We start from the raw sequence: 17,845 nt of genomic DNA on the forward strand, positions 1-17,845 counted from the left end.
AGCCTTTGTAAGAAAAAGATAACTCATAAGTAAAAATTGTGGTCAAACAAAATAGATGCTGTTTTACTCAAGTGTATGTAGCTGTCTTTAGAAATAGTACAAATATAAAATATTCACCTAAAACACTTCAGAAACTCTGGGAAAGTGAAACAGATATAATAATAAAGTTATATGTTCTGAAACTGATGTAAGAGGAGATAAAATGTCTAATATATAGGTGAACTTGAAAAAAAAGTTTAAATTTGGAAATCTTTGTCTTTTAAGAAAATAAGTCTTTTTGTACTTTTCTCTCTGAGGAAAATGATTTGATGCATCAATTTTCAGGTAGAATCGCCCTGATAAATACTTTGTTGTTTACATTTGTAGATAACTAGATATTCGGTGAGGTCCAAGCCCGAGGACAACATAGCAAAATTGAATTGAGTTCAGTCCTTTATTTGCTAACACCTAAGGGACAGAATTTTGCCATACTGAAGCTAAAAGCTTCTAACTTAATGGATGTATTCTGAGATTCTCAGACGTGGTTACCTCAACCTCTTCCCCATCCAGTTTAGGACTGCACAGTCTCTTAATCTGGCCCTCTGTCTGGTAAAGCTCTTTATTGTAAAGCTCCTATTTACTACTCCTCCAGGTGCACATTCCATTACATATTCTTAGCATTTAGAATAATTTATTCTGTATAAGAGAGAAAAGGATTGTGTAATCCACGCTGAATTATGCTTCAGTTTATCCTACTGGAAAATGGTTTAAAGACAATTTTCAGACACTTTATTGAACTCAGGGATGAAATAATTCATGTTTTATTATATGTCTAAAACATTAGGATAAGAATGAAGTCAAGTATAATATTCTAACTAACATACAGAGAGTCTTGTTACATCTTTCACATCGAACTTGAATGTCAGCCCATACATGCATGTATACCTACACCCTCCCATCCCCCAGGTTAGCCAATATTACTGTGATTTCCTGGTCCATCTAGGTCCTAACTAGGCCTGACCTCTAAAACTTATAGCTCAGATAATGTTGGCCGGGGACTGCACCTTTTGAAATGTCAGTTAGTTATGATAGAATTGCAAAACGCTAACTATAATCTGAACTGTTATATTTCAAGTATTTATGCGATGCCAATTGAACCGACTGCAGAAAGGACAAGCAACAGATGAATGGTTCCAGCTCAGTTCACATGTACCCCTGAAAGGTATTGAACCAGGCTCTTTGCGTGTCCGAGCACGATATTCTATGGAGAAAATAATGCCTGAAGAAGAATACAGTGAATTTAAAGAGGTATTGAAATAATGTGGCATTTTGAAAACCATTTCAAAAGTTTGTCAACATAAGAAAGCTCAAGAGTTTTGGTTTTTCAAGCTGTTTGTATTTTTTGTGTAGCTCCCAATTTGAACAGAAGATGCTTAGATTTGTTTAAGCCATACACTGAAATACTTCAGAAAACAATGACAATTTTACAAGACTTAAAAGAGAGTAATATTGCTCTTCCAAACTTCAAACAATATTATAGAGCAAGTTGTTGTTAATTTTAACTTGGAGAATATGTAATAATAGCAGAATTAACAGCATATATTCGTAACAGAAGTTTGACCAAATTTTAAAAAATAACTTTCGTATATATTGTGTATTACATAGCAATGGAAATTAAAGTATTTAAGAGTACGGCTTGTAACGGGGAAAAACTGAAATCAGAAATACATGAAAATTGTAAAATGTTTAGAAAAAATATATATCAGTTGGAGTAAAACAAGTGTATCAGAGACTCAAAAACATTTAAAATAGCGTTTTATTGTAAAAATACAATAGATTCTGCAGCTTCTTTACATTCACTAATATTCTATTTTTGCATTAACTAGTTTTTGATATGCTTGTTTTCTTCTTTTAAGAAAAAGAAAGCAATGATATTTTAGTTGTACATTAAATAATTAACCTTTATTTTTCAGTTGGTACTGCAAAAAGAGTTGCACGTGGTCTATGCCTTATCTCATGTGTGTGGACAAGATCGAACATTGCTGGCTAGTATTTTACTTAAAATTTTTCTCCATGAAAAACTGGAAGCATTATTACTGCGAACACTAAATGACAGAGAAATATGCATGGAAGGTACATTGTAAATATTTAATACTGATTCGTGAAATTAATTTTCTATGACATTTGCTTTCTCTTTTCCCAAGATTCCTAATCCTTTCCTTTAGAATCCTTTCCTTTTGCACCATAAGCATCTCTCAGTTTTTTTGTTAAAAAATGCCATATATAATATTTGAACCTGGTATATAAACATATTTCTATTCAGATGAAGCCACTACCTTATTCCGCGCCACCACATTGGCAAGTACACTTATGGAGCAGTATATGAAAGCTACAGCTACACGGTTTGTGCATCATGCTCTAAAGGACTCTATTTTAAAGATAATGGAGAGTAAACAATCTTGTGAGGTAAGAAACGTCAGTTAATATTACTGTTTAATGAATACGCACATTTTCTTTGGGAAATACTTCTTTTTTTAATGTACAATTGATTTGTTTATAGCAATTTGAGGAGATTTTAAACAGGTATATCCTTATAAAATTAATTCTATTATATTATTTAGGTTTTAAATTGATTTATCAATATACTGTATCATTGTCAATTTTTTAAGTACATTAATCCTAGAAATACTATACTAGAAATATAAAAAAATCATATGCTGGTCTAATTAGTACTTGTCTGTAAAGCATTTGTTTCCAATATTATTCCAATATTATTTTAGCTTAGAGCAGAGATTCTTAACCTGGGATCCACAGAGCCCTTAAAAATCCTTTCCAAGGGAGTCTTTGAACTTGGAAAGAAACATTACAGCTTTATTTTCACTACTTCTAACTAAAATTGACCTTTGCATTCAGTGATATACATAGGCTACAAAGTAAATATGGCCTCTAGACTCTAAAACTTTTTTTAAAAAATTGATTTATATACCAGCCATCACATATATATGACTCTGAGCAGCTTACAGTAAAATAGATCAAATAAAACATGTAATATAAAAAACATAGCAGCCAAGCCTCATAAAATAACCATCAACAAAGCCAAGAGGTGGGCTTTATCACACACCTGGGGCCCCAGGCCCATGTACAAAACCAAGTTTTAGGGGTATTGCAAAAGGCCAATATGGTTGGGGCTACCCTAATCTCAGATGGAATTAGGAGAGTAAAAACGTTTGCTAACCTCATAACCTCTCTAAAATTATTGTACCCAGAAAGTGCATCATCATGTTATTGATTTAATGGATTAATAAAGAAGCACATATATTTGTTTTTTTAAACTATTTTTTTAAAAAATATATAGTTGTATTTAACCTGTATATAATCTTTTTCCATTGTAATATAGACAATTTCTGTCTATTTTATCTGATGAAGTTAAATATATTTTTCTGACTAAGATTTGTACGTTTCTCAGAGGTCAAAATGGAACAAAAAAAGCCAAGAAGCTTGGTTTTATGGCATTATAACCCATATGCTTATTATTGAATTTAAAATTTTGATGTACCTCAATAGTCTTAATCTTCTAATCTTAAACTGCTGTGTATTGTAAACATATCTATTTCATTCAAAATAAAAATGTTCAATTTCTGGTTTTATATTTCAGTTGAATCCTTCAAAATTAGAAAAAAATGAAGATGTAAATACTAACTTAGCACATCTATTAAGTATCCTTTCAGAGCTAGTGGAAAAAATATTCATGGCTGCAGAAATACTACCTCCGTAAGTTCATCTGTATTTTCTAGAAAATCTGTTGAAATTTGGTTGTTTCAATTTCACATGTATTAGAACACATTCTGTCTATTGTTCTGATATAGTTCTTTCTGTAAAGTTATTCCTGGGCCAAGCTCTTAGGTCTTGTTCACTAGCAGAGTGTTTGTGAGTAAGAATATGTGTGTATAATAGAACCTCTGTAACTTTAGAAAAATACATTTCCTTGTTTTTCACCTGGATCTTGATTATGATGTATTGAACTGGAAATGCTATTACAGTCTGAAGTCACTTTATTTCTACTATAAACTTGAATCATTCCCTTTTTATGACCCTGTAATCCCTTAATTCGGGGTGAAATTGGGGCCACTGAATGGAGCTGAGCGTTTACTGACTGGATGCCCTTCCTGAGATCGTGTGGAGTTCGCAGCGGATATTTTTTCCTTTGTGCCCTGGGAGAGTAACATCTGCACTACCAAGGTTGAGCTTTCAACGTCCTGAGTAGGAAGCGAGTGTCTTCACTACTTAGACCACCATGCTGCCACCACTACTATAAATTTGTATAAACTCTTAGAAAGTTCTGATATTTGTTTAGAAATTACGTATCTTTCAGTTATTCAGCTGATATCTAAAAGTAAAATTTCTGAAGAGTTCAATACTTTGCTAAACTTTTGTGTGATATATTTATTGAGTCATGCAACATTTTTTTAAAATGCTACTCTTGATTGTACAGTTAAAATGTAAGTAAAGTATCAGGAATATACGTTATCTATCATTTTGAAATATTTGACTATAGTAAAACTTGCATTTTTTTATTATTCCTATTGTATTTTGAATAGGACATTGAGGTATATTTATGGTTGCTTACAAAAATCTGTTCAGAGTAAGTGGCCAGCCAACACAACCATGAGGACAAGAGTAGTTAGGTAAAATATTTTTATTACTATCTTTGCTTTGTTGCCTGTTATATGCTATAATTGAGAAAATCACCTTCATGTTTTATTTTTCAGCTATCTTTGAAAAGATGCATTGTTTTAAAACTTTGAAAATTCATGATATTCAGCTTTCATAATTATAAAAAATCACTTTTCATAAATTACACAACAGTATAATATATTTAGATAAAAGAATGCATATGCAGAAAAAATACTGTTAAAACTTGAGAGAAAATATTACCATATTTTTCGGACCATAAGACGCACTTTCCCCCCCAAAAAAAGTGGGGGGGAAACGAGGGTGCGTCTTATGGTCCGAAGGTGTGGTACCTCAGCAAAGGCAAGGGAGACCCAGCCCACCCACCCCTTTTTTTTCTTCCTCCTGTCTGGCAGGCAAGAACAGGGCGTGGGCAGCCACTCTTCTAACTTCTCTGCAAAACTGCCCTTCCGCGGCTGCTGCCCTCGCCTCCCATGCAATGCCCGCGGCTTGTGGCGCAGACTGCGTCAGCAAGCCCAGAAATGCTGCCCATTCCAAGGAAAAAGGCGACCGCGGCGGTGGGGAGGGAAGGAGAGGGGGGGAGGCAGGCATCACACCAATCAGACCCCCCCACACACATTCCCGTGGGTGGCTTTAATGCAGATCGTCTCGGAAGTCCCTGGATTTTAATCACTGGCTCTGTGCTCTGCCAAGCAAGCAAGCAAGCAAGCAAGAGAAAGGCAAGCTATGTAGAGATTTGCGTAGGCGGATGAATTATCTGAGGAATGTTTGCAGGGATTGCTCACGTGAGCTTCTTTCATGAAGGATTTCCCTGGCTCCACATGCTGACAGGATAACCGATGGGCTTTCTGCTGCACTGAAGGGGAAATTCCATTTTGTCTTGGAAAAAAAAACCACAACCTCCCTGGCCGTGCAAGCGGAGCCCTGCCACCCGTTTCCCCCCCCTTGAGCCTGCAGCGCCTGCCCGTCTCCCCAATTGCTTTCAAAACAGGCGAGAGGCGTTTTGGACAAAGGTATTGTTGGGAGTTTTTGCAGCAGGAGAATAAAAGGCTGGACATACCCGGACTGTCTGTTGCCCCCTCCCCTTTTTTTGTGTGTGTGTGTCTGCCCCTGGCATTTCTAGTCCCTTTTTGTGAAGCCCACTCCTCTTCCTTCCATGCTTTATTTTTTTTAAAAAAAATAACAACAGCAACAACAATAATACAATAGGGTCCCTTTTCCCTAACCATAACCCTAAATATTTTAGTATACCGGTACTATTTGGTTCTGAATATTTTTCTTGTTTTCCTGCTCTAAAAACTGGTTGCGTCTTATGGTCAGGTGCGTCTTATGGTCCGAAAAATACGGTAGTTCGGAAACAATGAGAGTCGAATTTTACATTGGTAGGGTGATATAGCTTGAAAAATTTAGAACCTTTGAACATCTTTTCTGTCATTCTGTTAGTCAGTAAGGAATATTTTACAAGGTATTATATGTGTTGAGAGGATAATTTCTCTGCTTTAGAATAATGGCTGAAAATTATAAACTATTGCTAGTTCATATACAAGAATGATAACATAAATGAATTAATTTTATCATGTGTACCTTGATTTCACAATCTTGTTCATTTATTTCAAACACCAACATATTCTTGTATCTATAATTTTAGTGGCTTTGTTTTCCTTCGGCTGATCTGCCCTGCTATTCTAAATCCAAGGATGTTTAATATCATCTCAGGTGAGTACATTAGATAATAATTAACTCATATTTAGCATTAGGACAATAATGCCTATATAGTTGCAAATACAGTCATGGAAAAAATAAATTCTGTTGCTTAGTTAAATAGGTTTAAGTGCTTTTTTAAATGTATAAATCTTATTAGAAATGTCTGTAATAGAACGAGAATGAGAGTATATGGATCTGGTGCACTTATGTGGATTCAGCATTTCTAATACTGCTAAACTTTCCTAAAAGTTTTCCTTTCAACATTTTTATGTAAAATAAGTTAATATTGCTACTCAACAATTCACTTTGAATTGTTTTGAGAAGGTGAGATACTAGGAAGAAAATGAAAAATATGATGGTGTATAATTATTTTGATATATTTCCTAAACAACTAGCTGGCCAATTTTTTTCTTTAAAGAAATTTTAGGAAAGGAGAAGCTGCCAGAATTTACTACCTTAAGATTTCTATTGTTATATTATCAGTGCCTTAGGAAAGGAAATGCTATGATTTCTGGATTTCCCCTTCAAACAGCTATCAGTTAACCCAGACATGTCAAACACAAGGCCCGGGGGCCAGATCCGGCCTGCGAAGTGATTTTATGTGGCCCCTGAAGCCATCCTGGAAACAGTGAGGGAACGGCCCCCGCTGTGTTGGCCCTGGCCCAGAGACCCTCCTTCTGTCAGAGACCCTCAGATCTGTCCCACTCCTGCCCAGGCCCCCATAGGCACCCTTGATGCGAACGATGTAGAGCTGGCCACGCCCACCCAGTAGGCCATACGCACTCTAGCCACGCCCACTCAGTAGGCCACGCCCACCCTGGCCACACCCACCCGGCCCCCTGAGGGCAACGGCAATGCTGATGCGGCCCTCAATGGAATTGAGTTTGACACCCCTGAGTTAACCACTTAAATCAGGAGCAACTTAGCTGGTTTAATGTGGCTTAGAAGGAAGAACTTGGCTTAGGTTGGCTTGCTATAAATTATTGTAATATTGGTTTTAATTTTCAAACTGTTTGTTACAGATTCTCCTTCTCCAACTGCAGCAAGAACGTTGACGCTGGTCGCTAAGTCTGTGCAGAATTTGGCAAATCTTGTTGAGTTTGGAGCTAAGGTAAACATAATTGGTTCATTGTACTCTCATCAAGAAAGTACAAACAAACTGTGTATCCTAATTGCTGTATACTTGGCATGCAGATAGTCCCATAATTAGTCATCAGGGAAAAGGATTTCCTTATATCCTATGTCCACATATCAGATTAAATTATGAGTTGTTGGACATTCCAAAAACAGACCAGAGTCATATTACAAATGAATAAAGAAATCATAACTTGTTTTTTGCATTCCTGTTCATTTTCGTTCCTTTTAAAGGTGTTTGTGTCTCTCTAGATTGGGCAGGAGACAGTAAGAAAACTGTTTTGTAGGTTGGAAATTTCAAACAAAGGTTTTGCTATGGTTTGCAGATCATACAGGTAGGCCTTCACCTATGACTACAGTTGGGATTAGAATTTTCATTGTTAAGACAGTTGTTAAGTGAGTCACACCCAGTTTTGTGACCTTTTTGCTATAGTTGTTAAATGAATCACTGCAGTTGTTAAGTGAATCATTTACTCATTAAGTGAATCCAGCTTCCCCCTTTGCTTGTTGGAGGCCAGCTGAGAAGGTCACAAATGGTGATCACGTGATCCTGGGTTGCTACAACTATCATGAATACATGCCACTTGCTAAGTGCCTGAATGTTATCATGTGATGCTGGGGATGCTGCAATGGTCGTAAGTGCAAGGATCAGTTGTAAGTCACTTTTTTCAGTGTGTTGTAACTTTGAACAGTCACTAAACAAATGGTTGTAAGTTGAAGTTTACCTGTACTAGTTGCAAAACCTAGCCTTGGCCAGTTGTCTGACTAAATGATATGGTCATGCACATTGGCTTCTTTTTTCTTTAGTGTATTCTGGCCTTTCCAGAGAACGGCCACTGAAAATGGTTTTGGGCCCATAACTTACCTCATTCCTAGCATTTAAAAAACACTGAAACAATTAGAACAAGTTCTTGATCATGTTTTCTTTTTCTTTATTAGGAATTCTCAGTAATTAAGAACCATTAATACAATAAAAATCACATCATCAATCATACTTTTAAATTCTAAGATCTGGATTTTGATTGCAATATGTGAATTTTGAAACCGTGTGGGGGTTTTTTTGTATTATCTCAAATCTTACCAAGTATAAAAACAAAATCTAAAGAAACAGAACTCTGAATTTATTTTCAGTTTTGATTTTGCTGTATGATCCACGTGGGTTTTTTCTTCAAAACAACTTAGTAATTTGAATTGATCCAGAATGTATTGGCCTGTACTGGTTAGATACGTTATCACTTTGCTTCTCAGTTCATTTTGAAGGACTGTAAATCTTTTCACGATTTAAAAACTGCTTCCTTTTAAAGACCAGTTATGAATTTCCCTTGTGTGTTCTGGTCAGTAGCTTTGCTAACTGTTTGTCCTATATAATAAATAGGATGAGATTTAGTAAGTCTCATAAAGGAACCTCATTACCATTGTTACCATTTTACAAAATATATTAAACATTTGTGACTTAGCCTTTTCTCATGTGAATCTTTTGATGTGATTTTCATTAAATATAGAAAAGGGATATTAAAATATTTTAACTACTTAAGCTGCTTTGGGAGTTCATCTAGAAATCAAAATTTAAAACTATTGCATGTATTACAATATATGTAGAATAAAGATAGTAACTTATTTACCTTTAGGAGCCGTATATGGAAGGTGTAAATCCATTTATCAAGAGTAATAAACACAGGATGATCATGTTTTTGGATGAACTTGGGGTAAGAACACTTATCTATACCACGACTATTAGTTTTGAAAAGATTTGTGTTATTATCTCCTCACTGAGAACTGGGAAAAGAATTTTTATTTCTCTAGTTCCAGAAATGTACTTCAAAGTATTAATTACTTATTCTCCAAGGCATCATCTGTGCTTTCTGAAATGGCTTTTCTTTATGTGGCTTGTTTTTATGTGTGTTAAAGTAATTTCAATGGATTTTTTTAATATTCAAGTGATATTGTCCCTCTATTTTACATAGTTCATCTTCTTGCTTATTCCTGCCTTGCTATTTTATATATTCCCATTACCATCTTTGTTCATGGTATATATTTTGCTTGCATAGAACATCTTCTTTCAGAGCACATTAATTCAGTGTAGCTGTTTGCCATGCTTACTCACTAGCATTGGATAAAATTGTAATTCACCCTATTGGTATTAAAAATAGGTTAAATTTCACAGGTAAGGCCTAATATTTCTAAAATGCAGCATTGCATATCAGTTCTTACTTGAGCTTCCTGCATCATTCAACAGTTGCATTAGTTACACAATTTTAGTTCCTGTGATGCTTACACAATTTTTTAAAAGCACTCATGTCATTTAAGCCTTAAGTGGCTTGTAGTTAAAGAATGACAATGACTGTAATCATTCTCTATATGGACAAATATTGTCAAATAATGGTAAAAAGAAAAGCATGACTTTTGTATTATTTTTGTTCAAGAACATACCTGAGCTTCCAGACACTACAGAGCCTTCTAGAACTGATTTATCTCGTGATCTAGCAGCCCTTCATGAGATTTGTGTGGCACATTCGGATGAACTTCGAACACTCAGTAATGAGCGAGGTGCAATGCAGGTAAGAGCTGATACCAAACATAGTTTAGTTCCAAAATATGTGGAGAATTGATTCATCAGCCCTTTAAGGTAGACCAGACTAGGGGGCTCCTTCCCCCAAGATGGCTGCTGCCCAGGACGAAAATTTTTCTCTCCTGCTGATGATCTGTTTTTGTTGTCAAAGCTGATTCTTTGGCAGTGTTGCTCCCTGATTTTGAATGGAGGCATTTAGGAATGACCCAAGATGATTTTTGGACAGCTGTGGACCCATCCAGGAGGGGGAATCTTGAAGATTTCAGCTCCCTGTGGGAGTAGCTGAAAAGTCATTGGTCTTTTCTCCATCTTTTCCTATCAACATAAAGTTCTAATAAGCATTTTAACTTCACTTTTTGAAGTTTTGCTTTGTTCTTTATATTTAATTGGGTGGTTGAATGCTGATTTATTTCAACCTCCTGCTGGATTTTATTTTTTTCCTGATTTATTTATTGGATCTATTTGGCTGCTACCATTAACTTTTGCTTTTCCGTAAGGAAACACAGCACATGCCTTTAGATGGTGAAAGTGCTTCTACTTGATTTATATTTTATTGAGCAATTATTGCAGGGAATTTGTATTTCTCAACTTGTTCTTTTGTTTTGTTTTTTATTGTTTTCTTGTCTATTACTTTGAGCAACAACATATTGGATTAAAGGGAAGGAAGGTGAGACTCAGAAAAAAAAAGACTGCTTGACTCATAAAAATTGTGGAAACATGTAGAGGATACTGACAATAAAAGGTAGACCAGACTAGTAAACCAAAGTCATTCAGGCCAATATAACCGTTTTTTTTGTATAGATTTTATTAGTTAGGGTTAGGAACAAGCTGGGGTCAGGGTTGGGATTTGGGTTAGGGTTAGGGTTAGGGTTTTTCCAAATAACATTCTTGATATTTAGCAAACAGCATAACGTATGGGTTCATGTGTTTAACAAACAATAATAGGTAATAGTTAATTATCATAAACAATATGTTAATTAATCACTCAATAGCTTTCTTGCTAATATATATTCAGAATTACATATCACATTCCTTTCTCTCTAACTCATTTTTCTAGCCATTGATAGAAATTATCCCATGTTGTAAAGTACAGAGTCTTCTTTCTCTTTTATCTTTAAAGTCAATCTATCCATTTCTGCACACTCTAGAATTTTCTTAATTAGTACTTCAGCTGGTAAATTTTCATTTTTCTAATGTTGGGCAAATATAATTCTTGCTGCCGTTAGTACGTGTAGTATTAAATATCTGCAATCTTTCTCATAATTAGCTCCTGTTATTCCTAACAAAAATAATTCTGGTTTAAAGTCTATTTGTTTTTTAGTCATTTTTTTCCAACCATACATGTATTTTAACCCAAAATCTTTTTGCTTTAGGGCATGTCCACCAGATATGATAATAAGTTCCTGGTCTTTGTTTGCATTTCCAACAGTTGTTTGAAGTATTTTTAAACATTTGTGCTAATCTCACTGGGGTCATGCCAGCTGTAAAACATTTTATTTAAGTTTTCATTATATGCCACTGCTCTAATTAAGTTAATATTTCTTTCCCATAAGTTTTGCCAATCTTCTAATTCTATATTATATCCAAAGTTCTTTGTCCATGTTACTATTGTTGCTTTTATTTGTTCTTTCTCCATCTTTAAGTTTAACAGAAATCTATAGAGTTTCTTAATCAACTTTTCATCTGTTTTTAGCAGTATCTGATCAAATTCTGTCTATTCTTTATAAAATCCCATTGTTTTAACATCTTTTTCATATCTCATTTGAATTTGCAGATATGGCTACCATGCTAGATCAATACCTTGTTCTTGTAAATCTTGTCTGTCTCTCAATTTTCCTTCATTGTTCAAAATACCTTTATAAGTCACAACTTTATTGTAGTTAATTAAATTTGGGTAAGCAAAAGCTTACATTGTTGAAAGCCATTCAGGTATCTTAGTATAAATTTTTTCTTTCATTTGTTCCCATTCTGAAAGAAGTGCATTCCTTATAAAATGGTTTTGAAAGTATCTATGTATTCTATTCTTCCCATATCACAGAAAGGCATGCCAACCAATTTGTAGGTCATGCCCCTCTAAGTAGTCTTTTGTCTCTAAGATTATCCATTCTTTAAGCAATGTTAAAATAGTTGCTTGGTAGTATAACCTCCAGTCCAGCAGTCCAAATTCTCTACTTTCTTTCGCTTCTTGTAGCATTTTCACTTTAATTCTAGCTTTTTTTCCTTGCAAGATAAATTTCAATATTATTGTATTCAGTTCATCAAAAAAGGCATTTCCCAGCCTTACAGGAATTGTTTGAAATAAAAAGAATATTTTTGGTAAGATATTCATTTTCACTGTTGCTATCCTCCCCAACATTGAAAGTTGGAAGTTTTCCCACTTTCCCAAATCTAATTGTTTTAGCATTCATACATAGTTATCTTCTTTTATTGTTACACATCTTGCTGTTAGATAAATTCCCACATATTTAACTTTTTTACCTATTTGAAGATTTGTGGTTTTTTTGTTATTGATTTTTTTTCTGTTAGATTCTTTGTTAGCACTTTAGTCTTATCTCTGTTTATTGTCAACCCTGCCACTTCTCCAGATTTTTCTATTTTCTCCAGAGGTTCGATGCTTGTTTCCATTGGATCTTCCAATATGAAAACCAAATCATCTGCAAATGCTTGTAGTTTATATTTTTCATCTTTTATCTCCAGTCCTTTAATTTCTATATCTTGTCTAATGTTTCTATTCAGTACTTCCAATGTTAGTATAAATAGTAATGGAGATAGTGGGCATTCCTGTCTTGTGCCCTTTTTAATATTGAAGTTTTCTGTAAGATCTCCCATTTATAATTATTTTGGCTGTTTGTTTATAATAAATTGTTTGGATTACATTTATAAAGTTTTTTCCAAAGTCCATTTCTGCAAATTGCTGAAACAAATTGCCAGTTTACATTGTCAAATGCTTTCTATGCATCAAAGAATATTAAAGCCATCTGTTTCCCTGAATGAATTTCATAATACTCTTAACACATCAAGAATCATTCTTAAATTATTTCTTATCTGTATTTTAGGTAGGAAATCATTTTGGTGTGTATGTATAAATTTGATCAAAAATTTCTTTAGTCTTTCTGCCATTATTGAGGCAAAAAATTTATAATCTACATTTAATAGTGATATTGGTCTATAATTTTTTATTTGCGTTAAATCGGAGTCTTCTTTGGGTATTAAAGTAATGTTGGCTTCAGTCCATGTATTTGGTATTTTAGCCTCCAGGAGAATTTCATTACACAGTTCTTTCAGGATCAGACTTAATACATCCTGCAGTGATTTATAAAACTGCAGGTAATCCATCTGGGCCTGGAGTCTTATCCTTTTTTTGCCTTTTTATAGCCTCTATAATCTCCATCATGAATATTTTTCCATTTAATATGTTTTGAATATTCTATGGAATTTTTGGTAAGTCTGCTTTTTTTAAGTATTGCTGTATTTTTTTCTTTTGGAATTTCCTCTGCCTTATAAAGTATCTCATAATAATCTTTAATAATTTTTTAAATTGTATCATTTTGAAACTGTAATACACCTTTTGGATCCTGCAACTTGTTTATCAATTTTTTCTCTTTTTCTTCTTTCAGTCTATATGCTAACCATCTCCCCAGCTTGTTGGCATTTTCAAAGAAGTTCTGTTTAGCCCTTTTAATCTGTTGAGCCATTATTTCCATCTCGTCTGAATTTAATTTTTGTTTTATTATCTCCATTTGTTTCTTAAGCATTTTCTTTTGTGGATCTATTTGTAATTCTGATTCTAACTTTCTGAATTCTTCCTTCAACTGTTGTTGTTTCTTTTCTTTATTCTTTTTAGTGATATAAGTTATAACCAACCCTCTGAAATATGCTTTAGCCGTATCCACACACATTTTGAAGCAGTTTCTTCTTTCTTGTTCATTTTGAAGAAAAAAATCCATTTCCTTTGTCGCTAGTTGTAAAAATTCTTTTTCTTTCAATATAGATTTATTCAAGGACCATCTTAATTTTTTTTTAGTTCTTCTCCAAGTAACCTTATTGGGTTATGATCTGCCCAAACATTAGTTTCTATCTCAATTTCTTCTATCATCGTATTAAGTTCCAAAGATGTCCAATTTATATCAATTCTAGACAATAATAATAATAATAATAATAATAATAATAATAATAATAATAATAATAATAATAAGAATAAGAAGAAGAAGAAGAAGAAGAAGAAGAAGAAGAAGAAAGAAGAAGAAGAAGAAGAAGAAGAAGAAGAAGAAGAAGTAGTTGGAAGGGACCTTGGAGGTCATCTAGTCCAACCCCCTGCTAAGGCAGGAAACCCTATACCATTTCAGACAAGTGGCTGTCCAGTCTCTTCTTAAAAATTTATGTCTATTTGAGTAAAATGTATATTGTAATTTCTTTGGATTTTTTTCTCTCCATATATATTGGATACAGACTTCTGTCATTTTTAAAAATGCTTTACGTAATATATTTCCTCCTTTTCTCACTTGGGTGCTTTTGTAGTCCAAAGTTCCATCTGTTATTGCATTAAAGTCTCCCATTATACAAAGATTTTGATAGTTTAAATCTAATATTTTTATATAGTTTTTGGTAAAATTGTTCTTGTTTATCATTTGGTGCATATATTGCTACCATCATTATCTGTTTTTGATCCATCATTATTTCCATCATTGATATTCTCCCCTCTTTATCGCGTAGATTTGTTTGGGGTTCATCGTTTCTTTAACGTATAAAGTTATTCCTCTTTTTTTTTTGAAGTGCTAATGCAAAGTGAAATTTTCCAATTTTTGGTTGTTCTAACAACTTATAATTTTGTCTCTTAATGTGTGTTTCTTGAAGACAAATTATATCCATTTTTAATTTTTGTAATCGTGTAAAGATTTTTCTCCTTTTTGAAGGAAAATTTAGTCCATTTATATTCATTGACAAAATCCCACTCTCCTCCATCTCTTTCAGTTATATATAGGTCTTAATCTTCTAGTCCAGACATGTCAAACTCGCGATGTCACATGACGTCATGCAATGTATCAGAGCTTTTTTGCCATTGCCGGCAATGGGGTGGGCATGGTTTCCCAATAATGCGCCCGGCCCTTGGGCAGGCAGTTTGACACCCCTGTTTTAGTCGATCTTATCTGTCTCTGATCTCTTGGTTTTGCTCCTTCTTCTGTATATGTGTTTTAAATTTCTTCCTCTCTTGGTTTGACTGCTCCTTCTACTGCCATTTCTTCCTGTTTCTTTGTTTCTCTCTTTGTAGCAGATTCAGGATCACCTATGGTTGTCGAAGAATTCCATTGGTTTAAGTGGCATGTCCAGTCAATGTCTTTTCGTATCCCAGTAAATTAAAATCCCTTCTGGAATCAGCCATCTGAAATTCACTCCTTTTTCAATTAATTTCCTAGTTAGAAACTGGTATTTTCTTTGGGATTCTGTTATTCTCCTAGGAATTTGTTTGAAGGACTACAATTTCTTTTTCTTTGTATTTCAAAGGTTCATCTCTTACTCTTCACAAAATCTTGTCTCTTGTAGATCTTTTAAGAAATCTAATGTGTACTTTCCTGGAGACTTTATTTCTTTTAGCATAGTTTGAGTTGACTCGATAGATCTGGTCTAATTCTCCTTCCGTTTTCTGTTTCCCAGTTCCTAATGTGTCTGCCAGTAATTTGGTTATCAAGCCTAGGAGATCCTCTTCCTTATCTTCCTTTATATTTTGAAATCTTAAAAACTATGAGGCTCTTTCCATCTCCATCCCAGCTATCAAGTCTTCTAGTTCTTCATTTATTTGGATCAACTTCCGATTTTCATCTTTTAAAACATCTAGTTTCTGGTTAACCTCGGTTGATTTATCTTCTATTTTTTGAATTTTTTGTTGATTATCTGTGATCATCTGTTTAAAATTTTCAAATTGAGAATCCATATTGTAGAGAGATAAGGAAAGTAGTCTCACCCAGATTGGCTGTTTTGCCTTCTGCTATAAAGTTCGTTGTCTCTGACGATCAGCTGCTTCTGGCAGACTGCATGGATGCAGTCATCCTTTCTTCCTGCCGGTCCCGAGGGCTCCTTTGCGATCTGCAAAGTTGCACCCTTTGGCCAGTTGCCTCTACAGGGGGACTTTCAGTTCTATTGCACTCCCCAGCTGGTAGAAATCGGGCTTGGGGAAGGAAGATTCGTTCCCTAGCACCCATCTTGCAGCAACGTCACCGGAAGCTCCAGGCCAATATAACTTATTTATTATAAGGTTATGGTAAAAGAATTTTGCAAGTTTGAATTTGTTTTCTTCCTCCATCCCTTTACCTTCATGAGATCTAGGTAAAGTCTATCTGAGATATTTTCTCAGGTTACAGTTCTGTCTTAGACACAGGGTTTTGACCATTGTTTTGTTTGTGGCTCTTTCTTCTGTTCTTTAAGGTTATTCCTTTTTCTCTTACAACTTTTCACATTTAAAACTTGTTTATGTAGTTTGGAGGAAATGTTTATATGTTATTTCTATGTTTTTTTCCATCTATTTTTATTTTATTCAAGTTAAAATACAAAACACTAAGTGACAAAGAAAAAAAACCTTTACAACACCCCTTGCAAAACAACCCTACCAAAATTTAAACTACTATACTAGTAATTTTGTTTGCAAATTATTAATCTATCATCTATACCATATTAATGACAAAATAGTTAACAAAAAGAACAATAATAATAAAAGACAAGATTAAAATTTCAAAACCCTCTGTTAACAAACTGTTACTATAATGAACTTGTAGAAAATTTACCATGTCGTCTTAACTACCCAAAATTGTCCCAAGAATTAACACTGATTCGTCATGGAGTCTATGTCTGGGTCCATATTTCTTCCCAGCAAAACTGCTTTTGAATCACATTCCTTTTATGGGTTTAATTTATCTAGTTATTTGCTTCTGAATACCACATCCTTTATGAGTTTATAAAACTTTTTTAAAAAGCTTTCAGGTAAGAATTGCATGTTATCAAACAATATTTTTTTGAGTATCAGCCTGATTCCTTGTCTATAATCCGATAAGTTGTTGCTCTATGTAGTAGATAAGAGAGTTCTTCAAAGCAGAATAAGAAAACTGTCAAAGGAGTAGGAAAGATATTTTCTGGATATTTCAATACAAAATTAAAGACTGAGAAAAATAAACACTAAAATTTTGCAAATTCAAAATCCTTGTAGTAAATGTCCAATAAAAATGTAAATCAAGTACAAGCACTTTCACTATCCAGAAACATGTCATGTTTTTCCATTTGGAAAAACAGAAGTTAATGAAAACAGCCAAGTAAAGCAAAGGAAAAAAAAGCAAGAACAGATAAAAACCACCCAGTTAACCTTTAGAAATAATAAACAAAGCAAAACAAAAACTTCAAAACGTGAAGTTAAAACCCAGGCTTGCTTACAAAAATGGTGTGCTGAGAAGAAAAGGTGGATGAAAGACCAATGACTTTCTGACTGCTCCCACAGGGAATTGCAGTCTTAATAATAACAATAACATGATGATGATGATTTTTTGGAAAGGACCTTGGAGGTCTTCTAGTCCAACCCCCTGCTCAGGCAGGAAACCCTATAACATTTCAGACAAATGGTTGTCCAGTGTCTTCTTAAAAACTTCCAGTGTTGGAGCATTCACAACTTCTAGAAGCAGGTTGTTCCACTGGTTAATTGTTCCAACTGTCAAGAAATTTTTCCTTAGCTCTAGGTTGCTTCTCTCTGATTAGTTTCCATCCATTGCTTCTTGTTTTGCCTTCGGG

The 17,845-nt window shown here is 34.2% G+C and overlaps 1 protein-coding gene across 1 annotated transcript in view; it reads left to right on the forward strand.

Annotated features, from left to right (window-relative positions):
• Positions 1 to 17,845, forward strand: part of RASA1 (RAS p21 protein activator 1) — a 67,090-nt gene that overhangs the window by 46,982 nt on the left and 2,263 nt on the right. Inside the window, exons 16-24 of the mRNA XM_081321741.1 lie at positions 1,115 to 1,287; positions 1,953 to 2,112; positions 2,303 to 2,445; positions 3,635 to 3,750; positions 4,578 to 4,664; positions 6,320 to 6,387; positions 7,398 to 7,486; positions 9,138 to 9,215; positions 9,933 to 10,067. Of these exons, the coding sequence (XP_081177867.1) occupies positions 1,115 to 1,287; positions 1,953 to 2,112; positions 2,303 to 2,445; positions 3,635 to 3,750; positions 4,578 to 4,664; positions 6,320 to 6,387; positions 7,398 to 7,486; positions 9,138 to 9,215; positions 9,933 to 10,067 (1,049 nt within the window). The remainder of the gene's footprint in view (positions 1 to 1,114; positions 1,288 to 1,952; positions 2,113 to 2,302; positions 2,446 to 3,634; positions 3,751 to 4,577; positions 4,665 to 6,319; positions 6,388 to 7,397; positions 7,487 to 9,137; positions 9,216 to 9,932; positions 10,068 to 17,845) is intronic.

This window comes from Vipera berus (assembly GCF_964194415.1).
Source record: "Vipera berus genome assembly, chromosome: 2".
In the NCBI taxonomy this organism is placed as follows: Eukaryota; Metazoa; Chordata; class Lepidosauria; order Squamata; family Viperidae; genus Vipera; species Vipera berus.